The sequence below is a fragment of the Nannospalax galili genome, unplaced genomic scaffold (assembly GCF_000622305.1).
Source record: "Nannospalax galili isolate Female #2095 unplaced genomic scaffold, S.galili_v1.0 scaffold690, whole genome shotgun sequence".
NCBI lineage: Eukaryota > Metazoa > Chordata > Mammalia > Rodentia > Spalacidae > Nannospalax > Nannospalax galili.
In genome coordinates, this window is record NW_008329288.1 from 3129124 (window position 1) to 3156921 (window position 27798).

At 44.0% G+C, this 27798-nt stretch overlaps 1 protein-coding gene across 1 annotated transcript; it reads left to right on the forward strand.

Moving 5' to 3' along the window:
* Positions 1 to 1444: 1444 nt before the first annotated feature.
* On the forward strand, positions 1445 to 22035 carry Hepacam (hepatic and glial cell adhesion molecule). The gene is made up of 7 exons (XM_008835014.1): positions 1445 to 1890; positions 16232 to 16573; positions 17203 to 17484; positions 17749 to 17848; positions 18788 to 18861; positions 19095 to 19165; positions 19843 to 22035. The coding sequence occupies exons 1-7, from the start codon at positions 1806 to 1808 to the stop codon at positions 20143 to 20145; spliced, it is 1257 nt and encodes a 418-aa protein (XP_008833236.1). The 5' UTR covers positions 1445 to 1805; the 3' UTR covers positions 20146 to 22035.
* Positions 22036 to 27798: the final 5763 nt, after the last annotated feature.

Here is a 27798-nt window from a genome sequence, read left to right on the forward strand (position 1 = left end):
AAATGGAGTATTGAGAACTTTGACCCCTTTGGGTCTCTATTACAGTTTATTTTCCACAGTTTTTCAGATGAACACAGACATCAGGCTTTCTGTTTTCTGAACATCACGTCCTCCTTTTACCCCAAGCCAGTAAATCTTAAGCTATCACAAACAAAAGTGGTTCTTCTCCACTCTAGAAGAATTCTGTGATCTGGTCTATGGGCTAGTCCATGATATTTCAGAGGGGCAGATAAAAGAAATTATAATGCTCTTTTGGCCTTTCCAAAGACTAGCTTTTAAACTTGCATCTTCTTACCAGCTCTAGAATATAATTTTAAATTTCAAAAGCTAAAAGTTGGCTTTTCCTTATGCTTTGCATACCTGCTGTAATAATAGTTTTCCAAAGGCAAACAGGTGTCTTGTCTTGTTTGATTGTTGGTTTGGGGTTCCTGTTCTGTTCTCCTGTTCTGTTCTGTTCTGTTCTGTTCTGTTCTGTTCTGTTCTGTTGTTCTGTTGTTCTGTTCTGTTGAGACAGAGTTTTATACTGTTTGTTTGTTATTCTGTTTGTTTTGTTGAGACAGAGTTTTATACTATAGCCCAGACTGACCTGGAGCTCTCTATATAGCCCAGATTTGTCTCAAATTTACAGTAATTTTCCTGCCACAACCTTCCAAGTGCTGGGATTACAGGTATATGCACTACACCTGGCAGTTCTGTTTTTTCAAACAAGATCTCACTGTATAGCTCAGGCTGACCTTGAACTCACAATCTTCCAGTCTCTTCCTCCTTAGTGCTGAGATTACAGGTATGTGCCACTACACCCACTCTTAAATGTCATCTCCTTTGTTAACAAAGAATTTGCTAGGCAATCTCCTATATCAAATCTTCACCAAACCTCCCAGCAATCCTCCAAGAAAGCTATTGTTTTCCCCATTTTACAAGGTGAAACCAAAGGCTCAAAGAGATTATGAGACTATCCCATTATCACATAGCAACTAAGCATCTTGTGAGAATGTATAATCATAAGTGGGGTGAGGGTACAGCCTTGAGACGAGGACACACTAGGTTGTTTCCCTGGTAACACAACCCCAAGATGCTGGCTGTTGGAGCATTACCTTTCTCTTTGCTCTGACATATTCTAGAACATTGGCTGGAAGCAGGGGAATGAACAATTGCTTCTGGAAAGTAGTTCTCACCATCTATGTGAGTCTGTGATAGGAGAGTTCCCAAGTAGAACAGGTGTGGAAGTATTAGAATTCAAGCCCTTTTCCAATCTTCCTGTGGGGCAAAACGGGGTTCCATTCCTTAAGCAATTCTTTGGAGTCTCTCATTTCCAGAAGATTTCCAAAAGCTCCTCACTTTCTCCCTTATTAGAAATCTGTGCTGAAACGGACCCTTCTCAGAAAGGAGGAGTGTGAGGTGGAGCCTTCTAGGTTGGGACACAAAGTCCAGTTGAGTGTGTCCCAGTCCACTGCCCTTACTGAGCCCAGATCCTCATCTGCCCTGGGAGTGGGCCTCACCACAGACAAGCCGAGAACCTCTGGACCCCCAGAGCTGCCCGCCCCCCTCATTGGACCTGCATTGGAGGTTATCTCCTAAGCAGATACCCCTGTCCAAACTGGGAATGAAGGGCTTGGAAGCTAGAAAATGCGAGGTCTGAGCGAGAGAAAAGAACAAGCCCAGCAGCACACAGAGCTCTGTGTATTCAGAGGGAAGTTGGCAGAGTTGTGCCTGGGCAGAGAAACTCTGAGTGGTACAAAGGGACGTGCCCAGAGTGGAGAAATCATGCTAATTGTCTGCACCAGAGCTGGAGAACGCCACCCAAAATGAAGAGAGAAAAGGGAACCCTGTCCAGAGCCTCCAGGGGCCTGCGCCTGGCTCCTTTTGTCTACCTGCTTCTCATCCTGCCAGGTAGGAGACCAGAAGGGTCTGGAGAAAAGAACTTAGGGCTTTCAAGGGAAGGAGGGGGAGAGCACGGCTTGAATGCCTTCAGGGCTGGAGGAGGGGAGAGAGCTCAGTGTCCGTGGGAAGCATCTCAGTGAATTCAGGCATCAGTGTTGAATATATCTCTTCATTCCAAGCGCCTCCCGCCTTGCCCCTGGCCCCCTCCCCCAAAGGCTGCATGACTTTAAAGCTACCACGGCATTCAGTACATTAGATGAAGGGCAATGTGCCACTTCTTATGGGATGACTTGTTGGCGTGGGCTGGCCCAGCATTCTTCTCAAGGGATTATGGTGAGCCTTGTGAGTAGGGAGAGAGAAGTTCTTACTTTTGTGCCTCCCCAAACCTCCACTCTGTCTTCTCTGAGTGTAAAGTGCTTGAAAAATGAAAGAAACTTCAGAAATACTGGTTTAAGATAGTAATCCCAAACTACCCACAAATCACTCCAAGCTGTAGACACCTACCTCTTGTAGCTCCCACTAGCAACTCCATGGAGAATCATCTTATTTTAAATACTGTAGATGTATTTATGTGTACATACAAACAATGAGCTCAGGAATGCACAACTTAGTGAAGCAAGAAGATGCATAGATCATTTTAACAAAATGAAGAAATTGTTATGAGTCAGATATGTAAATAATACACAAGAATCAGAGAAACGTCTCCTGCTCTTATCCAGGAAGCTGTTGGAGCAGGATGCCGGTGGGGGAGAACCTAGGGGTGTTCCCTGATAGAAGGAATGTCTACACTGAATTTTAAAGGGCAAGGAAAAATAGGTAGGAGCATGAGTAGGCATTATTGTTGGGGAAATAGACAAAGGTCAGTGGCTTGAAATAGTCTCATATGTTTAGGCAGAGCTCAGAATCTCAGCATTGCTGGAGAGGAAGGTATGAATTGTCAGGCAAAAGCCTTGTAAACATAGTCTGTAAATGATGGATGGGGAGACCTGGCCATGGTGATGAACACCCTTAATCCTAGCACTTGGGAGGCAGAGGCAGGTGGATCTCTATGAGTTCGAGGCCAGCCTGGTCTAAATAAGCAAGTTCCAGGCCAGATGGGGAAAGAAAATTGAATTATTTTTAGTTTGGGAACTGACAGGATAAGATGTACCTTTGAGATCGCTCTCTTGGTCTACAATAAGGCATTGTAGGGGAAACAAGCAAATAGGATGAAAATGGAAGCTTGATTTAATTTTTCAAAGCTGCTGTAACAAAGTACCATAAACTGGGTGAGTTAGAGAGCAGAAACTTACTGACTCACAGTTCTAAAAGCCAGAAGTTGGAGATGGAGACCCTGATGGTACCATGCTCCCTCTGAAAGCACTGAGGACAGATCTATCCTGGGCCTCTCTTCTAGCTTCTGGTAGCTCTTTGGCTTGTGGCAGCAAAATTCCAGCCTTCAGGAGACATTTTCCTGTTTGTGTAACTGTGTCTAGATTTCCCCATTTTACAAGGATATATGTGGAAGTGGGTCCGCCCTACTCCAGAATGACCTCATCATAACTCATTAGCTGTGCAACAACTCCATCATCAAACGAGGTTACATTTCAAGGTTTGGGGAGGGATAGAATTTCAGTGTATAAGTTTCAGGAAATAAAATTCAGCTCGTGGCAAAGCTACTGAAATATTTGGAGGTAAAATCAGGACATAGTGACTGATAGGAATTAGCAGGATCCAGAGAAGAGGCTTTTCATCTCTATGTGAATCTTTAACCAGCAACCAAAAAAGCAAGTTAGTGTTGGGGGGGTATGATGATTAGTATTGCATTTAGATTGAAATGACTGTGAATCATCCATGTGACCATGATAAAGGGTCCTAAGCTGGTGTCAGGTCACGGTTGGAGAGAGATATTGAAAAGATCGTCCCATTACAACAGTAAGTATGGACACTATTCCCTAGAAGGAGGAGAAACTGGGCTGAAACAAAACATCTAGGAACCCCAAGATTTGTAGAGGAAGGCAAAGAAATGGAAAACCCATTAAGAAAACCAGAAGGAAACTGACAGAGAGGCAAAAGGAGAACTAGAAGCATTTATGTTCCAAAGTGAACATATTTTCAGAAGTGAGTCAGACATAGTGGCACAAGTCTATAATCCCAGCACTTGGGAACTGGAAGCAGAGGATCAGGAAATCTGATACTAAAATAAAATAACAGCATAAAATAATAAAATAAAATAAATAAAAAAGCAAACAAACAAAATCCAAGTTTTCAAGAGTGAATATTAAATTTTTCAGAGGTAGATGGTGGAAGGGACCTAAAACAATACCATTGGCTTTTTTATATGTAAGGTATTGTGTAGCCCAGGCTGGCCCGGAATTCACCGTGTAGTTAATGGTGACTTTGAACTTCTGATTGTTCTGCTTCTACCTCCAGAGTGCTTGGATGACAGGCAGGTACCACCGTGCTCAGTTTTATGCAGTGTTGAGGAATGAACCCAGGGATTTTTGCAAAGTAGGCAGACTTCTACCAACTGAGCTACATCCCCAGCCTACTGTTAGCTTTTGTGAAAAGAGTCTCAGTGGAAATTGCAATAAGTTATGGAAACAAAGCTGAAGCTAGGGAGACAGTGAATTAGAAATCAAACAACATAACAGATATCGCTAGATTCTTTCAAGTTATCAAATAGTAAGCAAAAAATTCATAGAAAAAAATTGTGTGTTCAGAAAACAAAAGTAAGAAAGGCTCTTCAGCATGACAAAAAGTAACTTAATCAATATACCAAAAAATTCCAAATATAAGCTATGCTAATAATATACTCATGAGCCAGGCATGGTGGTGCACACCTATCCCAGCACTTAGGGGTAGAGGAAGGATGATCAGGAGTTCAAGGTCATCTTTGGCTACATAGTGAGTTTTAGACTAGCCTGGGCTACATGAGATCCCATCAAAAACAAACAATATTAGTTATAACCCATGATAGGTAAATGTTGAACCAAAGGCTATTATACTGCTATGGACTAACAATCAATAAAAACTCAAAAACTGTAAAGAATTTGGGCTATCGTTACTATATTATTTGAGGAAATGCCAGCTTCATGACAAAAAAGTTCAAAAATTTAAGTCCTTGTACCAACTATGCAGTAGTCCAGTGCAGTGGCAGACTAGGCCTGGGAGAAAAAGGATGCCTCTTCATGAAGCTTCTCAGGGAACAAGCTTACAATGCCCTATTATCGTCAGCGCACACTTCCAAAGATCACCCTGAAGTTTATCACTATTCCTTCCAGATAGAGAAAAAAATTATTTACTTATTTTATATTTTTTTGAGACAGGGTCTTGCTATGTAGCTCTGACTGACCTGGAACTCAATATATAGACCAGGCTGGCCTCAAACTCACAGAAACCTACCAGTCTCTGCCTAGGATTTAAAGGCCTGTGCCACCATGCCTGACCAGATAGAGGGTTTTTTTTTTTTTTTTTTGAAACAGGATCTCCCTGTAGCCCCAGCTGGCCTGGAACTCACAATGTAGACTAGGCTGGCCTTTGAACTCCCAGAGATCTGCCCACCTCTGCCTCCCGAGTGCTGGGACTAAATGTGTGTGTGCCACCACGCCTGGCTCAGATAGAGGATTTTAAAAAACAATGAGCTAACAAATACAATGAAGGGACACAGAAGTGAGAGTTTGCCAAACCAAGTCTGTGAGTGGTACAGAGCACTTCCATTAGTTCTGTTGGCTAGAACTTGGTCACATGGCCATACCTACAATAGAAGCTGGGAAATATGGTATTTAAGATTGACATGGGTGAGGGTGCTAGAGAACCCTCGATGGTGCTGAACCATCATTCAGCAGTTAAGGGTACTGGCTCTCTTCCAGAGGACCTGTTCCCAGCACCCACATGGTGGCTAACAACCATCCATAACTCCAGTTCCAAGGGATCCAATGCCCTCTTCTGGCCTCTTGGGCATTGCATATACTGGTGTGCTTATATACATGCAAGCAAAACATTCATACACATAAAAAATTAATAATTAAAAATGATTGACATGAGGGAGTGTGGATCATGTGGACCTTGTTTAGAAGATTTATCTTAATCTCTTGAGCTATGTCAGCAAACATGCTAGCCTCAAGCAAATTAACAGTCTGTAATACTCTAGCTCTGATACTCACAAATCAAGCCTCCTTTTCCTCCTTCTCCTTCTCTTCCTTCTCTTCTTCCTCCTTCTTTACATTTATTTATTATTTAGTTATTTATTCTGTGGCAGGGGTGTTGGGGTGTGTAGGTAGGCACACAGGTGAGGAGGGGGTCATAGGACAAGTTGCAAGAATCAGTTCTCTCCTACCCTGTGGGTTCCAGGGAACAAACTTAGGTCGTCAAGCTTCATGGCAAATACCTTTACCCACTAAACTGTCTTACTGGCCCCAAATCAGGCCAGATTAGGCTTTTTTAAAACAGCATAGCACTATTCAGAGAGTACTCAAATATGGCTTTTCCAAAGGCTAGGAACATCAAGTGATATAAATGCAGATCATCTGACTTCAAAGGTTCTACTCTCTGATATCCCAGAATTCTTCCATTCCTCTGCCTGATTTCCACTCTTTCTTTTGGAGGAGTAGATGGATGTTGAGACACAGCCTGACACTGTGGTCCATGATAACACTGAACTCAAGACAATCCTCATGTGTCAGCTTCCTGAGTACTTGGATTACAGGTGTGAGCCATCACACCCAGGATCTTTTTAACCTCGAGTTTACCACCACACTGCACATTGTAGATATCAATCTTTTTAAATTAAAATATATATATGTAATTGAAAATAACACAAAAGAAAATGCAATTAACATAATGATACAATTTGATGAACTTTTAAGAAGTAAACATGCCCATGTAATCATCCCTCAGGTAAAGAAATATATCAAAGGGACTGAAGAGATGGCTCAGGATTAAGAAGAGTGCTCTTACAGAGGACCCAAGTTGGGTTTCCAGCACCCACATATCTGCTAACAACTGTCTGTAACCCCAGTACCAGGGGATCTGGTGTCCTCTTCTGGTCTTTGCTGGTATTACGTCCATTGGTGCACTTACATGCAGGTAAAACTCATACACATAAAGTAAAAATCAATTAATCAAAAAAAATTTTTAAGAAAAGAAATAGATCATAGCTGCATATGGTGGCACATGCCTTTGTCCCAGCACCCAGGAGGCAGAGGCAGGATGGTCTCTGTAAGTTTGAGGCCAGCTTGATCTATATAGCAAATTCCAGGTGAGTCAGTGCTACATTGTGAGACCCTGTCTTAAAAAAAAAAAAAAAAAAAAAAAAAAAAAAAAAAAGAAAAAAAAGGAAAAGATCATGTTATTACCTCAGAATCACCCTCATGTTTCAGTTGCTACGTTAGCTACTAAGGCAAGTCCCTTAAGGGCCAATTCCTGTATTAATGTACCCTCAAAGGATCCTTTCCTCTACTTTTGGCTTAAATTTAAGGGTGCAAGCTGAGTGTACCAGAGGTAATCCTGTCCATCACTTTAATCTTTTAAGGATGTGCTCCAGGTCAACCTGAGCATGTTAAGGGTATTCTCCCTAAAGGTAATATTTAAGGATGGACAACTCCTATATGAAAATGTACAGGCTTCCTAAATAAAATCCCTGTGCTTCCTCTGTTCAAGAAGGAAATAACTCCTGCGCTCTTTTCCTGCTTCAAGTATCTTTCACCACTCTTTCATCACTGTGATGTCTTGGCTGTGACAGAAGCCAATGAGCAGAGGCAGGGATTGAATTGTAGACAGTACTTTATTCAGAGAGCCAGTAACCCAGGAAGCCAAGGGATTATCATTCCCAAATCTGTCTTCCTCACACCATCGCCCGCTAGCATGTTTTATAGGGAGCAAGAACAAAGGCAATGAATCATCCCAAAGTTTGGTCAGATGGCCAGCCTGTCTCTGTAATTCATGGTGTTGGTGTTTCTCTCTTTTAGAGATTCCTGCACTTTTCCCTCAAACTCATCTCTCTCTGTAGTGGGAGGTCCACATATGCCTAAGGCCAGTGTGTATATGCTGGGTTACTCACAACGTGTATTGTAGGTTCCTATCTACAGTATGAAGTACAAATGTGCTCTTGTAATATAGACTGTAAAGTGCCCTGCCTATAACCTACCACATAATCACTTGGCTCCACTGCTTCTGAGCCCATTTTTGGTATGGCAAAAAGTAGAGACAAAAAGTAGAGAGATAGACAGGAAAGGACTGTGCTAGATACATTCTTCAAAGATAGTCCCTAGCCACAAAGATAGTCCCTAGCCACCTACTTCCTCCAACCAGGTCCACCTTTTTCATAGTCCATTTAGTATTAACTCATCAAGGAATTAATCCATTCATGAAGTTAATGCCTTCATGATCCAATCACTTCTCAATCTTATTCTAGTAATTATGAGGTATACCAAATGTTCTGGTTTCTCCATTGCCATGACAAAACACTCTGACTAATACCAACTTGGGGAAGAAAGGGTTTATTTTGTCTTATATCTCCCAGGTCACAGTTCATGGCTAAGGGAGCCCAAGGTAGGAACTCAGGACAGGAACCTGAAGGCAGGAATTGGAGCACAGGCCATGGAACAATGTGGTTACTGGCTTGCTCCCCTGGCCCATGCTCAGCCTGCTTTCTTATACAATATAGAACAACCTGCCCAGGGGTGGCACCACCCACAATGGGTTGGGCCCTCCCACATCACTCAAAAATCACAAAATACCCCACAGACATGGCCACAGACCAGATCAATGGAGGCAATTCTCCAATCGAGGCTCCCTCTACCGGGGTGTGTCAAGTTGACAACTAAAGCCATCTAGCACTTCAAATTGTGGTTTAAACTTAAATTTCCATCATAATAAAGTTATGCCTTTCTCATATTTTTATTGACCATTTGGATATCTTTCTTTATGGTATGTGTTCCAAATCTTGTGTATAATTTTCTAGTGAGTTTCCTGGATGTTTTTGGCTGTTATTTTTGTTTTTGTTGTTGTTTTATTATTTTTGTTTTGTTTGAGGCAGAATCTCAATCTGTAGCCTAGGCTAGCCTAGAACTCACTGTGCAGCCCAGGCTGGCTTAAACTCACAGCAATCTGCCTGCCTCATCCTTCTAAGCATTGGCATTATCAGCATGAGCCACCACGCCCTGCTTTCTGGTTACCACTTTTGTGCATTAAGAAATCTTTATCTGTCCTCAAGTCAGGGAGATATTTTAACAGAGGTTGAAAGCATTCTGTTTAAAATGTTTCCTATTTCAAACTTAGGTCTATACTCTCTCTAGAACTGATACTTATCTAATATATGATATGAGTCAAGATTTGTTTTTCCTTCTACGTGCTTCAGCATTATATATTAGAACAATTGTTACTGGACTAAGTCCAGGCAATCTGCCACTCAGTGACCAATATTGGCCCAGAAAGGAATCAGCTTTGTTCAAGAGCTGGTCCCAAGTTAAAGCTCCACCTTGGGGACTGGGGAGACAAGTCACTGGATAAGAGCACTTGTTTTGTAAGTATGAGGACCTGAGTTCAAATCCCCAGAGCCCACAAAAAAGATAGATATGGTCATACTCATTCCAGTCAACACCAGTGCTGGGAGTATGGGGGTAAGTGGAGGCAGAAAGATTGTTGCAGCTTTCTGACTGCCAGCTTAGCTCCAGGTTCAGTGAGAGACCCTGTCTCAGGGAATAAGACAGAGAGTGGCAGAGGAGGCCACTCAAAGTCTTCCTCTGGTTTCTGTATGAGTGAACACACTTACATACACATGTACATATTAGACACACACAGATGCACACACACACACACAAGCTCTATCTTAGTGGGGGTAGTGGGGGCAGGGTACAGATAGATCCGGGGTAAGGAAAGCTAAATGCAAAGTCAGGTCTTCATCACCCTTCTTTCTTCTCTGGAACATTGCAGTGAACCTCAACCTGGTGGGACTAGCTCCTACATTCCCTGTCAAACAGATATGTTACTTTCCTTCAAGTTAAACCTCATACCAATGTATGAATTTTATGTTAGTTGATACACAGAACTAAAGACTAAGGAGGGAGTTAAAAAGTCAACAGAGATAATCTTAATACTATGAATGTTACCAGAGTCAGCGCCTAGGCCCTGGCAACCCGGCCATCCTAAGAAGCTAGGCTCCACTACTTGTCCTCACTAGGCCAATTTAAAAGACAGTTAAGGACTGGAGAGATGGCTCAGTGGTTAAAAGCACTTGCTGCTCTTCCAAAGGATCCAAGTTCAGTTCCCAGCACCCACATTGGGCAACTCACAAATTTGTGTCATTCCAGTTCCAGGGAGAAATGTTCTCTTTGGGCCTTTTTGGGTACCTACATTCATGTATGCATTCACACACACACATACACACACACACACACACACACACACACACACACACACACGGGGGTGTCAATCACACCCCCCCTCAATGATTTCAGGAACATAGGGGCTGGAGAGATGGTCCAGCAGTTAAGAGCACTGTCTGCTCTTACAGGGGACCCCTGATTCAGTTCCAAGCACCCACGTGGCGGCTACGAACCATCCTTATCTCCAGTTCCAGGGGAATCCAAAGCCCTCTTCTGACCTCTGTGGCACTGCATGACACGGGTGCACGCACATACACGCAGGCAATACACTCATACACATAAAATAAAAATAATAAATGAAATATTTTTTTAAAAAAGAACAATTAAGGGACCAGTGTAATGGTTTAGTGGGTAAAGACATCTGCTGCCAAGCCCGATAACTTCTGTTCAATCCCTGAGGCCCACATGGTACAAGGAGAGAACTGAAGTGAGACAGGACCCACATACCACACCCCAAATCAATCAATCAATCAATCAATCAATCAATCAATAGAAAAAAACCCAGAAGACAAGTAATAGTGAAAAACAGAGAGACTGTTTATTCAGTGTAACCACACTTGGAAGAGAAGTAAAAAAAAAAAAGATGTCATTATAATGAATCAAAAGACACATAACAATCATCTTGGTTGGTGGTGTGGGTCCCAGATGGTTTGGGTGGTCTTAGGTAACCTTGGTTTTACTAACTGTACAGTCATGTGATGTCTTCTGGAATCATAGCTCTATGCATCGTCATCTATCTATCCATCATGCAGTTTGCCTCCTTTTCCCCCTATGCATACTTATCTATCCTATCTCAAAATCATCACTACATAGGAGGGTATTAAAAACCAAAGGCAGCAAACAAGCTCTTCCTTTCAGAAGACAAAGCCTCATGCTGCCCTTGCATTATTATATGCAGGTGTGGTTACCACGCCTCAAAAGGAAATAATACAGTTGAGAAAAACCAAAGGGTATCTACGATGGTCAAAAGAGTGGAGAGATTTCTTTATGGAGACAGACACAAACAAACAAAACTTGCTTCCCATAGAAAGGGTTACAACTGTGGTTGTTGGTGTTAGAGGTACAGATGACTTGTACAACACAAGTTCAGCACATTCCCACTACACTTTTGCAAGGTAAATTTAAGGCAAATAGTAATAAAATGAAACTTTTGCCCTGTAAAGGGAGCCTGTAAAAATGAGTAGATAGTAATTTCTTTAAGAGAAGAAACTATGAAGAAAACCCAAGGCTCTGTGCAGGTACATTCTTCTATAGTACCTTGAGGTGTGCACTTCCTCAGTGTCACAGGAAGTGAAAATCTTCGTTGAGGAAAGGCCACTGATCTAACACCCAGGGCATCATTTAGTTAGGTAGGAACATCTTGCAGGGATGGTAATTTCCTCTTGTTCTGTCTATGGTGGGAACAGACTTTATACACAATGATACCCAAGAGACAAAGATTAGGTTAATTGCTTCTCCAGGTTGGATAGTCCTAGTCTTTTATTGCCACTTTGGACAGGAGGTGTTAGCCATTTCCTCGTTTCTGTGTCTGCTTTGGCTCCTGTCCTAGTTCTCTATGTCCCTGTGGAACCCCAAACTTAACACAGATTCTGCTTCTAGCTAGTTTCTGGACAACTATGCATGCCCAGCTTCTGAGAAAGACAGTTCCATTCTCTTATGATCATGCACACTTACATCCCTCTGCTCTTGGGCACACCCGTGTTCCCATGCATAAAGAGGACAGCTACCTAGGTAGGGGTAAATCCTGAGACAGTCAAAGGCTGCAGCTTCTCCAGGGTTTTTTTAATGCAGAATAAATAATTTAAATTAACAGAAAAGGCAGAATTATAGGGGAGAAAAATCACAAAAAGACTATGAGAACCTTGAAATGGACTAGGAGGCAGTATCAGCAGGGAAGTTCAAGGGAAGGCAGAGATTACAGAAGGGAGAAGGGAATACCTTCCACTTGTCTTAGGGCTGGAACTGTCACTAGTAGAAGGAAATTAGTACCTCAAAGTTTGGTGCTCAAGATCTGTATTAGTCAGTTTTCCATTTCTCTAATGAAATATCTATGACTGGGCACTTTATAAAGAATAGAGTTTGGCTGGGCATGATCCCAGCACTTTGGGATGCACAGGCAGGTGGATCTCTGTGATTTCAAGGCCAGCTTGAAAACTCCTAGTGAGTTCCAGGACAGCTGGGGCTACAGGGAGACCCTGTCTCAAAAAGACCAAAAATAAAAGAAAAAAATAATAAAAAATAAAGAAAAGGGCTGGAGAGATGGCTCAGCAGTTAAGAGCACTGACCTCTCTTGCAGAGGACCTGGGTTTGATTCCCAGCATCCACATGGTGGCTATGAACTGTCCTTAACTCCAGTTCCAGGGGAATCTGAAGCCCTCTTCTGACCTCTGTGGCATTGCACGACATGGGTGCACTCACATATATGCAGACAATACACTCATAAAAAATAATAATAAATAAAATATAACTTTAAAAAGAAAGAAAGAAAGAAAAGAGGTTTATTTGCCTCACAGAAGTTCATTTGGAGGTAGAAACTCCAAACAGCATGGCACCAGTTCCAGAGAGGGGTCCTCAATTATACCAAATCATAGTATTATAGATGGTATCAAAGAATGTGTGCAAGAAGGAAAGATCTTGTAGTAAAACAGGAAATCAGAGAACAGCAAGGTGTTAGGCACTTTCGTTTACAACAATTTACTTTCTGGAGAATTAACTCAAGGTCCTGCAATAACTACTTTAGTCCCTTCCAAGGACAGCACTCTCGATGAACTAACCCACTCCACTCTTAAAGGTTTCACCACCTCTTAATACCACCACCTCTGGGAACAGGCTTAAAATACACAAACCCTTGAGGGACACCACATTCAAACTGTATCAGGCCCATTACTCAGGTTTACTAAACTCTGGGGTGACTCTGCACATATAACTAGCCTGTACACATCCTACTGTTTCTGACTGGGTCCAACTGGGAGAAATTTTATGGAACATGTGGTCAAATGGATTTCAGTCTTATACACAGGCCTTTAGGAGTTCCTAGTAGCTCCCCATATTACTGGAGAGGAGAAGACTAAGGTCCTGACCATCTCTCCTACCCAAACAGATGAGCTAGATGGAACCATAGTTCAATCGTTTTCATTTTTACATAAGATTTGTGGAGGGAACAAAAATACTTTTAGTAAAAAATGTTTGCTGTTAGGCATAGTGGCACATGTCTTTAATCTCAGCACTCAATATGCAGAAGCAGGTGGATCTTTGTGAGTTTGAAGCTAGCTAGTCTGTGTAGCCAGTTCCAGGCCAGCCAGGGCTACATAGAAAGACCCTGTCTCAAAAAAAAAAAAAAAAAGTTTGGGTTTGAGAGGAAGGCACTGGAGAGATGGCTCAGCAGTTAAGAGTACCTCCTAATCTTCCAGAAGATCTGGCTTAGGTTCCCAGCCCTCATGTTAATTGGTTTACAACCATCTATAACTCTAACTACAGAGGATCCAGTGCCCTCTTCAGGCCTCCACAAGTACCCATACCTATGTGGCATACATTTACACAGACATGCACATGTACAGACAAATAAAAACAAAAGTAGCCGGTCCTGGTGGTGCACATGTTTAATCCCAGCACTTGGGAGGCAGATATCTGTGAGTTCAAGGCTAGCCTGGTCTATATAGTGAATTCCAGACCAGCTGGGGCTACAGGGAGACCCTGTCTCAAAAATACCACCCCCCCAAATACATATTTTTTTAAATGTTTAAGAGGGGTAGAGAGATGGTTCAGGAATTAAGAGTACTGGCTGTTCTTCCAGAAGACCTAGATTTGGATCCCAGCATCCACATGGAGGGCTAAAAATGGTCTGTAACTCCAGTTCCAGGAGATCAGACATCCTCTCCTGCCTCCATCAAGCATTGCATATATGTGGTACACTTACATCCATGCAGGCAAAATGCTCATACACATAAAATTAATTGATTAATTAAAAGTGTTTGAGGGCTGAAATGAAGCTCAATTGATAGAATGCTTGCCCAGTATGCATGAAGCCCTAGGTTCATTCCTTAGCACTGCATAAAACTGGATATAGTAATACCTGCCTATAATCCCAGGAGTTGAGAAGTAGAGGTTGGATGATCAGGAGTTCACGATCATTCTTGGCTATATAGCAAGTTTGAAGCTAGCCTGGGATACATGAGATGCTATCTCAAAAATTAATTAGTATAAAAACTACAAGCTGGGCATTACGGCACTTATCTGTGATTCCAGTACTCTGGAGGCTGAGGCAAGAGGACTATGAGTTAGAGGTCAGCCTGGACTATATGGCAAGACTCTATCTCAAGACAAAACAAAACAAAAGTTTACAAATAGTTGACTGTCCATTCTATCTGCCTCAACTTAAGACAGCCCTCCGACAACATTCATACTGCATTCACATCTGTGGCAGCTTCAATCATCAGAGACCTCTTTTCCAAACACTCTTGAGGTCTTAGTGATACCTAGCTGATGATGGCTAGAACATGAGAGATGAAAATTGCTTAGAGATTATCTGCTCTAACTACTTCATTATACAAAGGGAGAAACTGAGACCAGAAGAGGTGAAAAGTCATTAACAGGCCTTTCTTTGGCAGAGAAGAGGAACTCATTACTTAACAATGCACTTGCTTCTAAAATGGTTTGAATGTGCTTAGTAAATAAATTTTTCTTTGATCATCACAACCAATCTTTTAGATAAACTATCTCTTGATTTGACCTAGACCCTCTGATACAAAGAAAGGAAGAAGAAATCAAAATGTACAGTTCAGGATCTCTCTCTCTCTCTCTCTCTCCCTCTCTCTCTCTCTCTCTCCATTTATATTATATTATATTAATGCTATATATATAATTTCCCCCCTTTTTTGAGACAGAGCCTTTTGTATACTAAGCTGACTTCACATTTCAACTCACTATGTATTCAAGGATGACCTTGAACTTGTTTTCTTCTTGCTTCCCAAGAGCTGGAATTAAAGGCTGGTGCTGGCTTATTACTATTCATATTTTATAAATAAGAAGATTGAGGCTTAGAAAGACCATTTATCCAATTCCACACAACCACTAAGTAGTAGAGTTCGGCCTTGCAAGGTTTTCAGGCTCCAAACCCTTTGTTCTACCCATCCAAATTCCTCTTCTATAGGGAATTCTAATAGGGCTGGAGTTTAGGTGAATTTCCCAAACTTACTACCCAGTTGCAGGACTGTTTTTATACTGGGCAGACCTGTTAGGATGCAGCTGATGTCTGGGGTAAGGACAGGGGGTTCTTTGTATGTCTGGGAACTGCCTGTGTGTTTAGGCCCTAAAGTTCCTGTTCTTGAGCATTGTCTTAGGACGCACTCCATTTTCTTTGTGAATCTATGCTCCTATGCTTGCTTTATTTCCTGCCATCTTAATTCCATATCAGATTCAATATGTATGGGGTGCTCAATCAACATTTCTATAAAAGGAATATGTAGAGTGGGGACTAGGTGGAATCTTTTTTAAGATTTATTTTTATTTATTTGTGTGTGTGTGTGTGTGTGTGTGTGTGTGTAGGATCTCGAGAGGCCCAGAGGCATTGGATCCCCTGGAGCTGGAATTACAGATGACTGTGAACCACTAAATATGTTCACAAGGAATCAAACTCAGGTCCTCATCAAGAACAGCATGTGCTCTTAGCCCCTTAGTCACCTCTCCAGCCCCTAGGTGGAATCTTCTGTAAGAGAAAGGCAATGGGAAAAACACCAGAGAGGTAGAAGGTCAGGAAAAAAAGGGAACAGAAGACCTTTAATGGTTATGAGGGAAGACAAAGGAGCAGGGGGCAGAGAGCTCCCAGGGGAGAGGGGATAGCACTGATGGGTAAGAGCAAAAGCTGGCAGGGAGTGACAAACCTGAAGGGGTCAGACCCTGAAGGATCAGAGGGCTGGATGGTGGAAGTAGGCCTTGGAGCCGAGGGCCTGACACTGTCCTCTTCCCCAATGGGCCTCTGTTCACAGACCCCCTGGAGGGGGTGAACATCACCAGCCCAGTGCGTCTCATCCATGGCACGGTGGGGAAGTCGGCCCTGCTTTCTGTGCAGTACAGCAGCACCAGCAGCGACAAGCCCGTGGTGAAGTGGCAGCTGAAGCGTGACAAGCCGGTGACTGTGGTGCAGTCCATTGGCACGGAGGTCATTGGCACCCTGCGGCCTGACTATCGAGACCGTATCCGGCTCTTTGAAAATGGCTCCTTGCTTCTCAGTGACCTGCAGCTGGCTGATGAGGGCACCTATGAGGTGGAGATCTCCATCACTGATGACACCTTCACTGGGGAGAAGACCATCAATCTCACTGTGGATGGTAAAACACTATAGCAGGAAAGGAGGGCTGGAAAGGAGACTGAAGCTAGGACTAGACCCCAGAAAACTCAACACAAAAGGTGCATGGAGTTAAGAGCAAACTGAACGCCCATTAGGAGGTAGCGACTAGGCACAGCTCACATGGAGAGAATGTTTGCTGGTCTAAGTGCTTTGCATAGGCCAGTTCACTTACTACTTATAATCTAGGGATAGATAATACCATCTTTCCGTTTTGAAAATGAAGAAATCAAGGCACAATGAGTAACTTGTCCAAGCTCATATGGCTGATAGAACTTAACAGTAAACCCAGAGAGTTGGACCTAAATTTCCCCTAACTAAAAATCTTCCAAGTTGGATCAGTTTAAGTCATTAAAGTCCAGAGGTCTTGGAATGATATTTAGCAGAAGGGCATGAGAACAGACACAGTGGCTGTGTTGTTCAGTCTAGTGAGTATTTGGTTAACAGTGAGTGAATGAATGCATGAATGAAGAATGCATTGTGAGAAAGGACTGAACTGAGGATCCCTGAAGGAACTTAGACCACAGACTGAGTCATGGTGTGTTGAAGGTGGAATAATAAAGAAGCTTTGTAGTTCATGACTCACAGACTTTTCTGTCCCCTGGGGCTCAGTGCCCATTTCAAGGCCACAGGTGTTAGTGGCTTCGACCACTGTGCTGGAGCTCAGTGAAGCCTTCACCCTCAACTGTTCCCATGAGAATGGCACCAAGCCCAGCTACACCTGGCTGAAGGATGGCAAGCCCCTCCTCAATGACTCCCGAATGCACCTGTCCCCCGATCAAAAGGTGCTCACCATCACCCGAGTGCTCATGGAGGATGATGACCTATACAGCTGCATGGTGGAGAACCCTATCAGCCAGGTCCGCAGCCTGCCTGTCAAGATCACCGTGTACAGTGAGTCTCCCTGCCTGCCTGAGAGAAAAGTGTCCACTGGGAATTAGGGCATCTCAGAAGGTGACCCTAGAGGGAGATAGAGATGGGCTGACTATCCATGGAGGACAGCAGAAAATGGGAAGTAGGCTCAGGGTGAGTTCTACCATTGGCCATCCATGCTGCCTGGGGCCCCTTTTCTCTTCCTTCTCCTGCCAGATGTTGTACTCACCACACTTGCTCCCCCTCTCTGAAATCTCTCCCACTCCTCTGCCTCTCTTTCCTTAGGAAGAAGCTCCCTCTATATCATCTTGTCTACAGGAGGCATCTTCCTCCTTGTGACCCTGGTGACAGTCTGTGCCTGCTGGAAACCCTCCAAAAAGTCTAGGTAACTAGTCAACTTTCACACCTTAATTTTTCCTTCAGTCTATGCCAATCCTGAGTCCAGTATTGATTGAATGACTGTTGATTGGTTGATTGGTTAGACTGACTGTGGTGCTAGCGTTGAATCCAGGGGCATGTTTATACTATGCAAGCTCTCTAGTACTGAGCTATACCCCTAGTCCCCAAGCACTATTCTTTGTGTTTGAGGGGATGGTATGTGTTCCTGTGGGTGCACATGTGTGTGGCAGGCACAGGTCAACCTCAGGTGTTGTTCTTCAGGAGTCATTCACATTGGTTTTTTGAGACAGAGTATCTCATTTGCCTGGAGCATGCCAATCAGGCCAGACTGGCTGACCAGTGAGCCCCAGGGATCTGTTTGTCTCTGCCTCTTCAGTGCTGGGATTACAAGTATGTGACCATGCCCAGCTTTAATGTGGGTTTTGGGGATCAAACTCAGGTCCTTGTACTTGCAAGACAAGCACTTTGCCAAATGAGACATTCCTTTCTAGCTCTACAGTTCTATTCTTGTCTCTTTAAATTCCTTTCCCCCTAGGGCATTCTTCTTTCTAGCTGTGTCTTTCCATTGTATATGGAACTGTGTTTGTGCTCGGCACTCCGAACACCCAGCACTATTAATGATGGTTTCACTTGCTGAGCATCTTTTTGGGGCTAGGCAGTCTGGTTGGGGTTAGTGTGCTACTGTTTAAGTCTTAGCACCTATAACCAGACTGAATAAATGTCTTTCCCACATCCGCAATGCTAGTGACATTCCTAGTATGCAAACCTACATGTGACTTATTCCAAAGCTCATGGACTAACCACCATACCCGATCTGTCTTTCTGCCTCTTTTGTGGTTACTAGAACTCTTCCTGTGTTCCTGCCCTAGATTTTCTGTTCATATTCAATAGCTCTGCTCTTGGTGGGGGATGGATTGGTTTTCAGGAAGAAGAGGAAGCTGGAGAAGCAAAACTCCTTGGAATACATGGACCAGAACGATGACCGCCTCAAATCAGAAGGTGAGCTCCCATCCACTTGCTCATCCATCCCATCACCACTCAGGCCAGTGGGCTGCTGGGAGAAGGAAGAAGGGAGTGACAGGGAAGTCAGCACAACAGGGAGAGGTGCAGCCACGTTGGGCGTTGGTGGAGGCTGTGGTGGGGTCCTGATTGGCCACTTAGGCCAAGAGCATAGGTGCTGACTGGTGTGGAGGACATCCCTGGGCCAGACAGTCCATTCTTCCCCTGTGCAGCAGACACCCTGCCAAGAAGTGGAGAACAGGAGCGGAAGAACCCAATGGCACTCTACATCCTGAAGGACAAGGTGAGCAGGTCTGGTCAGGGAGCCCCTACCACATGCTGAGAAGCCTACCACACCGCCACCCCTCCTCAGGCCTTGGAATACCTGTGAAATCTTTAGGCCTTCCCATTCTAGGGAATAGAAAATAGGCCAGGAAGTGTAACATGACTTGTGAAGGACTAAATGAGTAAATGAGTGGCATGCCTAGGGCTCATCTTTGGACACCAGTTCTGTTGATTTCCCCCTATTTACAGATAAAGACACAGACTCAGACTGGATTAAATCACTTGCCCCCAGTCACAAGGTGCAATGACTTGCAAACCTGACTCGACTCATTCCAAAGCTCATGGACTAACCCCACTCCCACCTCAGCCAACTCCTGTCACAGGGCCTCATTTGCGGTCATCAGAACTCTTCCTGTGTTCTGTTCACATCCATTACCTCTGTATGCTATGACCATGTCTCAGGTTCTCCAAGACCTACAGAAAGAGAATAAGGGGCAAAGCACTCAATGCATGTCAGCTTTTACTGAGACCTGTCATGTGCCAAGGCTATGCAAAGTGTGGTGTATTCCCAGAAAAACCACACTTATGTCTGCTTCAGTCAGGAGGTGAGAGTGTGGAGGGAGCTGAGGAACACTGCACCTCGGTAGTCCCAGCGCCCCAGCCATCCGCTGACCCCTGTGGTGCCTGTCCTTGCAGGATTCCCCGGAATCGGAGGAGAACCCGGCTCCAGAGCCTCGGAGCACCACAGAGCCGGGTCCGCCCGGCTACTCCGTATCTCCGCCGGTGCCGGGCCGCTCTCCTGGGCTGCCCATCCGCTCAGCCCGTCGCTACCCGCGCTCGCCCGCGCGCTCCCCGGCTACCGGGCGGACGCACACGTCGCCTCCCAGGGCTCCGAGTTCGCCGGGCCGCTCGCGCAGCGCCTCACGCACACTGCGGACTGCGGGAGTGCACATAATCCGCGAGCAAGATGAGGCCGGGCAGGTGGAAATCAGCGCCTGAGCAGCCTTGGGAGCCCGCTGCAGTTACCCGCGGTCTGCGGCCGGCCGCCCGGGGGGGGAGGGCTGAGAAGTCCCGGCACCGCTGACCAGGGGCGAGGGGAGGTCACCGTCTGGTCCTCTTCAGGGTGCACACGCGTGTGAGCATGCGCAAATGGGGAGCGGTGGAGCTGATCTGGGTGTTAAACCCAGTTGCTTGGGCACTGGGTTTACTGTGTTCTCTGGCTGTGTTCTCAGTGGGCATGGGCTGTGCCCTCTTAGGACTACATAGATTATTAAATTTCCGGCCCAATCTTTGAAAGGGTTTTATGGGAACTAACATCAGTAATCTTACCCCTAAAACCATCCTATTCCTGGGCACTCTTATGCTCCCTCCTCCCATTCCTCCTCCAAACCCTGATACCTGGGGTCCTTTTTCTGTTTTGTTTTGTTTTGTTTTTGTTTTTGTTTGCAAGCCCTGATTAGAGGCCAGTTACCCAAAGCTTACAACTGCCCTTAGCTAAAGAGAAGTCTGATGCCAGTTCCTGGGTGTACACGACTTGTTCAGAGTACCTATCACTGTCTACAGCACCTTCTTTGGGCGCCTGGTTCCCCATCCCTACAAGTGGTGACGGGGAGCCCCTGGCACACATCCCTTTGTCAGGGAACCTGGGACCAAACAGGACAAAGCATCAGGCTTCTAGTGCATGGCTGCCTCAGATGCCTCCCTCAGCAGTGGCATGCCATGCAGGGCATTCCTCTCCTCTGTTCATGGCAAGGTGGGTGGGCTTATTCCTCTAGAGATGTGCATGGCCACACACAGCTGACCCAGAAGATGCACCTGACAAGCAACTGCTTTTAACCACTCACACTCTTCTCCATGGCTTTCTTAGGAAACAAGCTTTCAAACAATCATTCCCAGGAAGGTGGAGGAGCTTCTTCCAACTTTAAGAAAGTAAGACTCTACTCTTGGGACAAATGTGGAGAGAGGAGGCCTATTGTTCCCTAGCATGTTGGGTAGGGCAACAATGACCCAACCCCTGGCCTTCTGCCTCACACCTGCCTTGCTCCTAGATAGATGCTCAGACCCCAGGCCAGTGGACAGACAAAGCAGGCTCCCTAATCCTTCCTAACATCATAGTACCAAAGGACTGGGCCACTGTGTAGTTGGGCCATGCCCAGGTGGCCCCTTCTTTGAACAGTTTGAAGGATAGGAAATTACCTACTGTGTGAAGACAGAAGGCACATAAATAGCTGAAAGACAAGGAGACCCCGGGTGTTCTGTCCTCCCTTCTCTAATGCCCCAGGAGCCCTTGCATTTCTGGCTCCTCCTTAACTCCTAAGCTTCAACTCTGCCTCCACACCACCCATGAACATCTCCCAAGGCCCTGTATCCATCACCTCCACACCAGAGCACACTTTGTCCCAGCCTCACAGGCACCAAAATTTCTGGTTTGCCCAAATTTCCTCACCCCACGAGCATGCCTCCCAGCTTCCTCTCCCTATCAACCCTACTCCTGCTCATATAAGCAGGATGTCTGCAGCTCCCCTCACTTAGCCAAAATCCACAGTCCCCTAACCTTGTCAAGTGCCTGATCTGTCATGATATAGTGCATGTAGGTGACAGTGCAAGCAGGTAGAAGATGTAAGGCTTAGAGAAGGAATACCTGCTGGTCAGCCTTAAGATACAGGCATGAAGGTTAGGGTGAGATGAGAGTATGCCACATCCTGGTGCTGAATCTTGGAGGGGCTGGCTTCCAATATTCAAGTCAAATTTGCCTTAAATTGGGGGTAAGTAAGGAAGTGGTTTTCTGTTTTTATTTTGTTTTGTTTTGATCTTCTTCTTTGTATTACTAGCATCTAGCAGAGTGCCTAGCACATGCTAGATGCGCAATAAACTTTTGATGAAATGAAATCAACTTTATTTCCACTCAAGCAAGCTGAACAAATGAACAACGAAACTAGGCAAGTCAATTCCTTTTCCTTTTATCGTCTTTCACCATCCTTTCCTTTCTTTCCAAATTGCAAATTGTCCATTCCCAAACCATCACTTATCACTCATTCGTTCATTCATTCATTCATTCATTCATTCATTCATTCATTCATGTGTTCTCTTACAAGAAACATTCATTTTTATACCATTGACCAGATCCTAGACACAGGTAATGGTATAATTATGCCAATCTCATCGAGGAAGAAGTGACCAGATTATAAGGATGAAGTGACAGCAATAGATACAATACAAAGTCCGCAGGAAGCATTAGTCAGCAGTTACAAAAACATGAGAGGACACATCCCAATAGAAGGAGAAGAATGTATAAAGTTTGTGAGAACAGGATGTCTAGGGCATTCAGGATACTGAACCATAGAAGTGGATGAGATTGTTTCAGAATAGAAAGTGAAGAAAGGTCAAGATAGATCTCTGAGGCCTCAGAGACTGTATCATGTGAAGAGGATTAAAAGGATCTCAAAAAGGAGGTACTTCAAAAAAAAGGTACTTCAGGGTAAATAGGCAGAAATACAAGAGATAATGCCAACATACAATCAGAGAAGGGACTTTCAAGAATGATGGAATCTGCCAGGTGTGATGGTGCATGCCTACAATCCCAGCACTTGGGAGGTTGAAACAGGAGGATCTGTAGGTCAAGACCACTTTAGGAACACAGCAACACCCGGTCTCAAAGAAATCATAGGGGTGGGTGTGGTGGTGATGGAACAGTTAACACTTCAGAAGGGATTACATATGAAAAGGAATTAAAAGTGAACATTAGGGATTGAGGTACAGTTCTGTGATAGAACTTGCTTAGCATGTGTGAGACTCCAGGTTTGATCTCCAGGAATGAATGAAAGGAAGGAAGGAAGGGAGGGAGGGAGGGGGGAGGGAGGGGGGGAAGATGAAAAAAGAAAAATCATAAAAGGAAAAAAAGCACACATTGAGATCGGAAGCAAAGGGATCATTGATCAACTTGGCATAAGGAGTTTTAATCATGTAGTGATAGTTAAAGCCAGATTGCAATGGATGCTGTTCTGGATACATGGAACTTCTGCTAAATACTTGAGACTAGATATTTGAAAGGTCTTCCTGTTAAAGAACAAGTATGTCCTACCTAATTAAACTATATTTATTTTTTATTACTGACCTTTGAGAGCTAGGAAAAATTCCAAGGAAACAGAAACAAAAAAAATTTTTTTTAAAGCATGACAAATCCAGTGCTTTAGAGTTAATAAAATGTGGAATTACTCTGCATATGTTTACATTAGCATTGTAATGAAAAATTAAGAACCAAACCTGAGACTCAGGCACTCCCAGCTGATAGCTTCCAAGACAACCAACAAATAAAATGTAAATCTTCTGTGGCGAAAAGCACTTTAAATTTTATGCGATTAAAATGAATCAAAGATAAATTATCAGAGAGATGTGGTGACACATACCTGTAATCTCAGCACCCAGGAGGCTGATGAAAGAGGATCAGGAGCTTGAGGCCAGCCTGGGCTACTTAATGAAGTCTTATCTGGGGGATGAATGGGGGAGAGTTAACAACAACAGGAAGGCCATTAAACATACAAGGAAACAAATCACTATGAATAAGAGCTAGACAATTTAAGAAACAATAGATTCAAACCCTCAAAGCCTTAAGATACTGGAATTATCAGATACAAAATAATTATGGAATTCTTAAAGAAACAGCAGACAATATTTACAAAGATGAAGAAGCAACTTTAAAGACTATAGTAGTAATCAAATTACTATTTGAAAAGAAACAAAATAAAACTTACCACTAAAAATAGGGCTGCCAAGATGACTCAGTAGGTAAAAGCTCTTGCCATTAAGGTTAAGGAATTGAGTTCAGTTTCTCATTTGTGGATGAAGAAGCCAGACTCCCACAATTGTCCTCTAATCTCCACAGTAGTGCTGACCCTTTCTCAGAATAAATAAATTCAATATACACATAATTTGTTAAAATAAAACCATGAAACTGGTATGTTAGCTCATGCCTGTAATCCTAGCACTTGGAAGATGGAGGCAGGAGGATCAGGAGTTCAAGGTCAGCCTGGACTACAGGAGACTCTGGATCAAAACAACAAAAAACAATAAAAAGGGTTAAATAGCACATTAAATGCATCTGAAGAGACGGTTAGTTAATTTGAATATAGGTCTGACACTATTCAGTCATGAAGATGAAAATATGAAGAAGAGGTTAAGGGATATAGCATACAGAATGAAAAAGTGACACATTTTTATCAAGCCCTCGCAGAAGAAAATGGAGGGGAAGCCATTTTTCTTTTAAATGATTTATTTGTTTTATTTATTTATTTATTTATTTATTTATTTATTTATTTATTTTATTTTGGTGTTGGGAGTGGGACCCAAAGCCTTTGGGTAGGCCAGGCAAATGCTCCATGGTCAAGTGACAGACTATCCTTTTTTATACATAGTGCATTATATATTATAACTTTATATATTGCACATATATGTAATAAGCCAATAAAGAATGAAACACTGGAGCTAGAGAGATGGCTCAGCAGTTAAGAGCACTGGCTGCTCTTCCAGAGGACCCGGGTTCAAATCCCAGCACCCACATGGCAGCTAACAACCGTCTGTAACTCCGATTCCAGGAGATCTGACACCCTCTTCTAGCCTCTGTGGGCAATGCACGACATGGGTACACTTACAGACACTCAGGTATAACACTCATGCACATTAAATAAATAAATAAAAAGTTTTTTTTTTAAATAAGGAAACAGGTTAAGGATACAAACACAAACTCAATCCATTCTTATACAAGAATAGAGAAAAATAGGGATAAAGAAAATGTAGGACAATAGAAAGCAGAAAATTAAATGATAGAAACAAAGCTAAATTGTAAATTTTCTAAATTTGCCAGTTAAAATTCAGAGGTCTGTCAGTTTGTATTTTTAAAAATCCAGCTATATGTCATTTAAATGAACTATATAGCCAAAACAGTGATTTGCAAAAGTTAAAAGTTATGGGAAAAGATATACCAGGCAAATAATAAACAAAGGGAAGCTATCAATGTAACATAAGAAACAGACCATAGGGGCTGGAGAGACAGCTCAGCGGTTAAGAACACTGGCTGTTCTTGCAGAAGACCCGGGTTCAAATCCCAGCACCCACATGGCAGCTAACAACTGTCCGTAACTCCAGTTCCAGGGGATCTGATAACCTCTTTCCTCCGCGGGCTTTGCACGACACGGGGCACTTACCTACACACAGGCAATACACACACACATATAAAAATAATAAACAAAATATTAAAAAATAAAAAAGAAACAGACCATAAGCTGAGCATGGTGGCACACACTGTAATCTTCGTATCCTCAGGATACCAATGCAGGAATATCAAAACGTCAAGAACAGCCTGGGCAACTTACAAGACCCTGTTTCAAAATAAATTAAAAGTGATGAGGAGAGGGACTAGGGTAGCTCATTGATGGAGCACTTGGCTAGCATATGCAAGGCACTGGTTGAATACCCCAGAACTGTAAATAATCGTAATACAAAAATAAAGTGGAAACTACATGACTAACAGCGTGACCTTGCTTCTTCTTACCTGAGACAGTATTAGCTAACTTCTGTCATTACTAGCATGCCTTTTGTGCTGGTCCAGTTTTCATTACTGAAACCAAGTACCTGAGGCAGGCTAGCTTTAAAAAGAAAAGATTTATTTGGTGCACAATTCTGGAGGCTCAAAGACATGGTACCAACATCAGCTTGGCACTGGTGACTTCATGGTCAATGGCATCACAGTAATAGGAGCCTCTGTGGCAGTGAGAGAACACATCACTAAAAAGGAAGCCAAGGAGTGATTCAGGTGGTCAGACTGAGTTTTGTAACAGCTTGCTCTAGAAACACTCCCAACTTTTAAACAGCATTCCCATTGAAAGGCGTCACCATTAATTATCTATAGACCATCCACTAAGCCTACCTCCTAAAACTCTCACCTGCCAGCATCATTATATTGAGGACCAGGCCTCCAACACATAAACCCTTAGGGGAAATGGTCATACCACAGCCAATCCATCTCACCTTTTTGTTTCTTATTGAATTTTTTTGATTTCCATACAAATTAATTTGATGACATTTATATCCCCTCTCCGATCCACATCTCCCCACATTACCCCCCACACACTCATTTCAATGTACTCTCTCTGTATAATAAAGCCTATATAGAGCCTATCTTGAATCCCCATATGTTCTCCATTGGGTTTCCATCCACTGGAGCTTGCATAGGACTTGTGCATGCTGTCACCATTGCTGTGAGTTCACATGAGTAACCGACCAGCCGTCTGGAGAACTCCACCCCCACCCCCACCCCCATAGCCCTCCACCACCTCTGGCTCTTACAATCTTTCCACCTCCTCCTCTGCAGTGATCCCTGAGCCCTGTGCTACAGAGGCCTGACGGGCATTCCATTCAGAGATAAGCGCTCTGCAGCCCCTTCCTCCCTGCACATTAAGAAGCCATAAGTTTCTGTGTCAATCACATCTGCTGCATAAGGAACTTTCTCAGTGAGAATTGAAAGATTCACTAATCTTCAACACTGGGTGAGCACCTGATCCAGCACAGTCCATTCCTATAATCCCTCTTGGGACTGAGAGTCAATATTATGAGGATACCACAGTTACATCTCACAGGAGGGGGCCGTAGCTCCAGATCACAGGAGGGTACCACAACTCCAGCTCACAGGAGAGGACCACATCTCCAGCTCACAGGCGGGGTCCACAGCTCCAGCTCATGGGGGTCGGGGGGACCACTACAGCTCCAGCTCATAGGAGGGAACCACAGCTCCAGCTCACAGGAGGGGAACCACAACTATAGCTCACAGGAGGGGACCACAATTCCAGCCCACAGGAAGGGACCACAACTTCAGCTTTCATGAGGGGACCACAGCTCTAGCTCACAGGAGGGGACCACAATTCCAGCCCACAGGAAGGGACCACAATCCCAGCTCACGGGAGGGAACCACAGCTCCAGCGCACAGGAAGGGACCACAACCCCAGCTCACGGGAGGAGACCACAGCTCCAGCTCATAGGAGGGGACCACAGCTCCAGCTCACAAGAGGGGAACCACAACTATAGCTCACAAGAGGGGACCACAATTTCATCTCACAGGAGGGGAACCACAACTTTAGCTCATAGGAGGGGACCACAGTTCCAGCTCACAGGAGGGGACCACAACTTCAGCTTTCACGAGGGGACCACAGCTCTAGCTCACAGGAGGGGACCACAGCTCCAGCTCACATGGAGAACCACAGCTCCTGCTCACAGGAAAGGACCACAGCTCTAGCTAGCTCTTGGGGAAGGACCATGACTCCAGTTCACAGGATGTGATCACAGCTCTAGTTCTCTTTCTTTCCTTAGGTCCTCAGGCTCTCAAACAGAGCTTTTCTCTGAATGTATCTAAGTACACTCATGTTCTGCAGTGCTTGTAGAGGTCAGAAGTGGGTGTTGGATCCCCTGGAACAAAGTTACTTCACGTGACTCGCTAAAATTTTGCTCCTTTGCTTAAAATCCCCCAGACACAATCCTCAGAACAGAGAGGACAGGCCCAAGATGGCGGGAGCCTGGGCTCCGCTCCTGCCTGCTGCACAGATCCCCACTTATTTCTCAGCTGCTGAGTGGAGCCACATGCACTAGCGCTCCAGACCCTTAGGT